General features: G+C 40.7%; 1 protein-coding gene across 1 annotated transcript; it reads left to right on the top strand.

The window, feature by feature from the left end:
- The first annotated feature begins 1,155 nt into the window (after positions 1-1,155).
- Positions 1,156-2,730, top strand: LOC132168072 (organic cation/carnitine transporter 3-like). Its single transcript, XM_059579146.1, has one exon. It carries the CDS (start codon positions 1,156-1,158, stop codon positions 2,728-2,730), a length of 1,575 nt encoding a protein of 524 aa, XP_059435129.1.
- The last annotated feature ends 4,318 nt before the right edge of the window (positions 2,731-7,048 follow it).

Here is a 7,048-nt window from a genome sequence, read left to right as displayed (position 1 = left end):
TTTTTTTTTTTTTTTTTTCAGTGGTCAAAGTCAACGGTCAATAGTCAAAGTCAACGCTACAAAAGTCAACCATGTCAAGGTGCTGACGTGGCATAGCCGCTGATGTGGCAGATAGGGCTGCCGTGGCGCAAAGAGCTGACGTGGCATAGCAGATGAGGCTGACGTGGGACAAGGCTGACGTGGCGCGTAAAGCTGACGTGGCACTCTGGTGACGTGGCACTGATGATGTGGCACTGATGACGTGGCAATTAGGGCTGACGTGGCAAGGATGGCGTGGCACGTGGGTGCGATGGCGCGTGTGGTACACGGGTGAACGGAGGAGGCGTGTTCTGGCGCGTGGATCTGACGCGCGGAACTTCTGGGGGCGCGTGGGGGCGCGTGGAGGCTCGTATGGAGGATCTGAGGCCTGTTCTAGAATCCTGGGGAGCAGATCTATCGATCGGTGGCCTGAGGGAAGCAATCGGACCACCGTGGCGGCCGGTGGCTGGACGGCAGTGGCGGAATTGCCGAAACTTTGGGCGGCGCGTGAGGGCGCGTGTGGGCTCCGATATGGCTGTGTGCGGCGGCTCTGGGACAGTTGTCTTCCGGGCTTTCAGGCGGTATAGTGATACACTGAAAACCTCGAGGAGAAGATAAAGAACCGTGAGGAGCAGAGAGAATGATTCGCCGGATAACACTGGCAGTGCCGAAAAACGTCAAAGACGTTTATTGGAGGCCACAGAAAGGTGGCTTTGATACCATGTTAAATATATTGGATAATATATTAGAAGCGGAAGAAAGAGAGAGAAGAGAGAGAGAGCGAAAGCATACAATGGACTACATTGTATTGACTCTGATAATAATAATGAATACAGAGGTCTCTATTTATAGAGAGGCAAGTAACCTAATAGATTAAGGAAAGGTAAACCTAGTAGAATAAGGAAAGGTAAACCTAGTAGAATAAGAAAAGGTAAACCTAGTAGACTAATAATACCTAAAAAAGTAAATAACAAGTAATATTCTTAACATTAACCATGTTGATTAATTTTATCTCCAACCTCTGCAGGAATCTAACTAATTAACAAGCATGTACAAGCACATGTTTGTATCACCTCACACATCTATAAAACCTTCACTCTCCCACTCTCCCTCTGTATCAATTCCTTAAGGTTCAAAATGGCCGATTCCACTCTGCTTCTCTCCCAGGTCGACTTGGCCGAGTCAAAAAGCACCCCACCACCAAATCAGAGACAGCTCGCATCCCTCGATTCCAGAATCGAACAGTATATTGGGGATTTCGGGTGGTCTCAATTCCTGCTAGCCGTACTTGTGTCCATGGCTTGGATCTTCGATGGACAGCAAACGTTCATTAGCGTCTTCACCGATGCACGCCCCACGTGGCACTGCACTGATCAACTTGGGGATGAGTCGTCGTCGTCGTGCAACTCGGTCTCCAACATCTGCCGTCTTCCCAAGAATTCGTGGACTTGGGATTGGCCGGCACACACTTCAATCATCTCCGAATGGTCATTGGAGTGCGCCGCCTCCATTGTCACCGGCCTCCCCGCATCTTCCTTCTTTATGGGTTGCCTCGTAGGCGGGCTCGTTCTAGCCACGCTGGCCGACTCGTCACTCGGTCGGAAAAACATGCTCTTTCTCACATGCTTAACCATGTCTCTGTCTTCCCTACTAACCGTCTTCTCCATCAATATATGGATTTACTCCGCTCTAAGATTCGTCTGCGGCTTTTTCCGTTCAACAATCGGAACTTGTTCGCTTGTTCTTGCAACTGAGCTTGTCGGAAAAAGGTGGCGGGGCCAGGTGGGGGTTATGGGTTTCTTCTGTTTCACGCTAGGGTTTTTATCCCTCCCAGCCATAGCTTATATGAATATAGGATTGTCATGGAGATATCTCTATCTATATACTTCCATCCCGGGAATCATCTACTCTGCTTTAGTTCGGTTATTTGTTCGCGAGTCTCCGAGATGGCTGTTTGTGCGAGGACGTGAAGAAGAAGCCATAGTGACACTAAAGAGTATTGCTAACCACAGTAACTTAACCTGGAGCTTCTCTGGACTGTCATCGTTTGAGCAGGAAACAGGCAACGACAATATTTTCTCGGCCATGAAGATCTTGCTGGAGACAAGATGGGCTCTTCGGAGGTTGTCGGCGATTATGGTGATGGGTTTTGGCATGGGAATGGTGTACTACGGCATGCCGTTAGGCCTCGGAGACTTGGCATTCAATCTATATTTGAGCGTGACATTCAATGCCTTATCTGAGCTACCGTCGTCGTTGGTAACTTTCTTCCTCGTAGGAAAGTTAAACAGAAAAGGTTCGATCATTGTGTTCACTAGCCTTAGCGGGGTTTGCAGTATCATGTGTGGTTTGAAGGGGGAGGAGTGGAGAAGATTGCAGATTGGGGTGGAGCTGGTGTCCTTCTTTAGCGCTTGTACGGCGACCAATATATTATTTATATTCACAATAGAGCTGTTCCCGACTCTTGTGCGGAACTCGGCTCTGTCGATGGTGAGGCAAGCGCTTGTGCTTGGTGGCGTGTTTTCTCCGATGCTTGTCACTGCCGGGAGAGGAGACGGATTTTCGCCGTACACGGTGTTCGGGTTGGTTATAGGGTGTTGTGGGCTGTTTGCATTATGTTTGCCGGAGACAAGGGGTCGGGCACTTTGTGATACAATGGAGGAGGAAGAGCACAATGAGAAAGCAGCCTCTAATGGCGTAGGTGATGTCTAGGCTCTTAGTTTTAAGCTCTTTGGGTGTGTGTGTGTGAATTTTTTTTTTGTTTTTTTGTTTTTTTTATATATATATATATATATATATATATATATATATATGCAAAATGGCTAATCAAAACCTATTTTATCTAGTTTACACTACAAAAAAACAAATTTTTCCTTACTAGAGTTTTCTAATGTGTCATGGGGTCTGACATGTCAGAAAACGTTTCCGACGTGGCATTTTTAACGTATATTGAATGTAAGAAGCATAGGAGTCAGAATTTTTTTTTTTTTTTTTTTGACAAATTCTGACGTGCTACTGTGTACCAAGTCAGATAATTTTTTGACGTGGCATTTCTTCCGTCAAAAAATTTTTTGACGTGACAAACAGTACCACGTCAGAATTTTCTGACATCGCACTTTTACCACATCAGACGTGGGCGAAAATTTTCTGATGTGGGAGAAGTCCCACGTCAGAAAAATTAAGTCTTTTTTTTTTTTTTTTCACCGATTGATTTTTTGTTTGAACGGCCAATCTCTTTGGAAGGCCTTTCACATTTGTTTGAAAGGCCAATTTATAGGATATTTTTGGAGTTGACCTAATACACATTTAACGAACTATATATCCATGAAACGACATTAATCATCCATCAAAAATTCGTTAAACCCTAAACAAATTTTTCATTAATCATCCATAAAAAATGAACCTCCACATTAATCACAAATATGCAAGTATCACAAACTCCATCAAGTATGACAAACATGCATTTTGTACAAAAACCACAAACAACCAAACTATATCTGTTACCCCGAATCTAGACATAATTACATGTAACGGTAAATATCAACAAAATAAAAACAAAATATTTATAAGTTTACCAATTACAAACTGACAGACAAAGCTGATTACATGACAATAGGTTCCTCATTCTGTACGACCTCTCCGCATTATCTGAAAATGATAAAACAAACAATCAGCACCCAATACGTACCCTTCTTATCAAGATCCTAAGCCAAAGACAAAAAATGGCACCGTAACAACTATAACATATATACTAGCCAAAATGACATTAATTACTATAATAAAACAAAAAAAAAAAAAGCATTCACTAAAAATAATAACAAACATCATCAATACAATTTATCTCTTACAAAGTGTATAGGAACAATAATAACAAAACAGAAAATGTTTCCATTAGAAATAATAACAAATATCATCAATGCAATATTTATCTATTACAAAGTGTATAGGAACAATATTAATAAAACCAAAAATGAGAAATAATAACAAACATCATCAATGCAATATTTATCTCTTACAAAGTGTATAGGAACAATAATAATAAAACAAAACTAGCTAGAAGCAAAAACAATACTAAAGTTCAATAATAGAAATAATAACATGCAAACCTCATCATCATCATCATCATCATCATCATCATCAATAGTTAGAACATCAAAAACAATATTTTTTATTGCAGAATTTCGAAATTGACTTAATACACATTTAACGAACTATATATTCATAAAACGATACTTGATGGAACGAACTACCACGTTAATCATCTACCAAAAATACCTGATGTAACGAACTACCATGCACATTAAACCTAAACGAAGTATTCATTAAACATCCATCAAAAAATACTTATTATTCATCATATAGACATAATTACATGTATCACAAACATGTAATTTATGCGTCAAGCATAGACAGCCAAACAATATATGTTACCACAAATATAGACATAATTACATGTAATGTCAAACATCAACAAAACAAGAACAAAATATTTATAGGTGTACCAACTATAAACTCACAGACAATGTTCAATCCAGGTCAATAGCTTCCTGATTCTCCAACCTCTCCGCATTACCTAGAAATAATAAAACAATCAATCAGGATGTAATACATACCTTTTTTATCAGGATCCTAAGCCAAACACAAAAAAAGGCACCATAACAACTTTTAACATATATATTAACCAAAAAGACATTATTATAATATGACCAAAAATGCACTAACTTCAAATAATAACAAGCATCATCAATGCAATATGTATGTGTGTGTGTGTGTCTATATATATATACACCAATTCGTATGTATAGGATATATATTCAAGAAAACCCAAACAAACAAAAAAAAAAATTGCATTACCTGATCCACTCCCTACCAACGATCTCACCACCAAACGAGCTGGGGACTCTTTGTCTAGCACATCCTGAACTCGAGTCATCTCGGACGCGAACCTCGACTGCATCATGGACTCAAGCTGATGAAAACATGCCTCATACATAGTGTTAATACTAGCCTCTCTCTCAGCTAGCTGCACAGCAACCTGCTCTCGTTGTGCATTTAACAGCGCAGCTATCTCCGCCCTGTGCCTCTCCCTTTCAGCTTGCTGCGCAGCTGCCTGCTCTCGCTGTGCCTTTAACAGCACATCCATCTCCGCCTTGTGCTACTCCCTTTCAGCTTGAAGTGCAGCTTCTATCATTTGTTAGACCCTCGAGCTCTAGGGATTTTGTGACCATAGTGTGATTAGTCTATAATAGGAGTGTATGTTGTCGCGAACAAGTAGAATACCTGTTCCAACCTAATGAACCCGACCAGCGTACTCAGGCTTATTGTCGATCCCTTGTGAGTACGCATTGTCGGGCGCCCACCTTACGGTGCCCTCGGTTATAGATCTTGTAGCAGCAGGGTCAGTGGATAATAGCTCCTTCATCCTCTCCTATAGGGTACACATTAAAAGAAGCAATCAGAAATATTAAATTGAAATAAAAAGAAATATATATTAATCAAGACATATCAGTTATTAGTAGCATACACATCTCTACCTGACCAAGTCATTTGGATATCCGCCATCCTTCTTCACATGTGTATTGATGTAAGACTGCGCTCGTGTAGGCAGAGTCTCCATATTTATGAACTGCATAAGCAAATAAAACATAAACATAATCAACATTTACTACACCATTTCTCCAATAATATATCCACGTCCGTCCTGTTGTACGTGGATAATATAAGTTCCCCTACCCTAGCCTTCACTGTCACTAGAGTATCGTCCGACGTAATGTGAAGACTCTGCTTAAATTCATACCTCCAAGTCTTATGCTTGTTTCGTATATCAAGAAAAGCGTCCCGTTCTATGGCCGCGATATCGCACTTAGGCAGGATATAGAAGTGCTTCTGCATAAATTCACGCGTATATTTATATTAACAATACAGCATATATTTGACAAAATCATATACACATAACTATCATAAATACAATAATACTTAATTATAACATACCATCAAGGCATTCCAGATATCCTCCTTCCTATGCTCTGGTACATTCTTCCACTCGTCGCTAATCTTTACATAATTACTACTCCTGACGAACACTCTAGTCATTCGTCTAAATTTGGAAGCGCTTTCACTACAAGAAAGATACTCATCAGGGGCGACTTATTAGGGGCGACTCAAAAGTCGCCCCTAATACTCAACTATTAGGGGCGACTTTGAAAGTCGCCCCTAATAGTTCCGTATTAGCGTCCACCTCGAAGTAGACGCTCATAAGGGGTCGAAAAGTTGACTATTAGCGTCCACTTTACAGTGGACGCTAATAAGTCGACCCTAATATACGCGCGGGAATTATCCTAGAGGCGGGAAAAATTTAAGCGGCGAAAAAAAAACTTTTAGGGTCGACAATAGTCGACCCTAATACTTAACCAATAGCGTCCACTTAAGTGGACGCTGAAAGATGGAAAAAAAATAAAAAAAGAAAAAAAAATCACATAAAAGCTCAATAGGGTCGACTTTGAGAGTCGACCCTAATAGTTAGGCATTAGGGTCGACAAAAGTCGACCCTAAAGAGTACGTAGAAGAATTAAAAAAAAATTAAAAAAATAAATTTGATGACCAATAGCGTCCACTAAGAGTGGACGCTATTGACCTATTATTAGGGTCGACTTTGAGAGTCGACCCTAATAGTTAGGCACTAGGGTCGACAAAGTCGACCCTAAAGAGTGCGTAGAAGAATTAAAAAAAAATTAAAAAAATAAATTTGATGACCAATAGCGTCCACTGAGAGTGGACGCTATTGACCTATTATTAGGGTCGACTTTGAGAGTCGACCCTAATAGTTAGGCATTAGGGTCGACAAAAGTCGACCCTAAAGAGTGCGTAGAAGAATTAAAAAAAATTAAAAAAATAAATTTGATGACCAATAGCGTCCACTAAGAGTGGACGCTATTGACCTATTATTAGGGTCGACTTTGAGAGTCGACCCTAATAGTTAGGCATTAGGGTCGACAAAAGTCGACCCTAAAGAGTGCGAAGAAGAATTAAA

The sequence above is a fragment of the Corylus avellana genome, chromosome ca1 (genome assembly GCF_901000735.1).
Source record: "Corylus avellana chromosome ca1, CavTom2PMs-1.0".
Lineage (NCBI taxonomy): Eukaryota > Viridiplantae > Streptophyta > Magnoliopsida > Fagales > Betulaceae > Corylus > Corylus avellana.
Note: the sequence above shows the minus strand (reverse complement) of the source record. Positions and strands in the feature narration are given on the sequence as shown.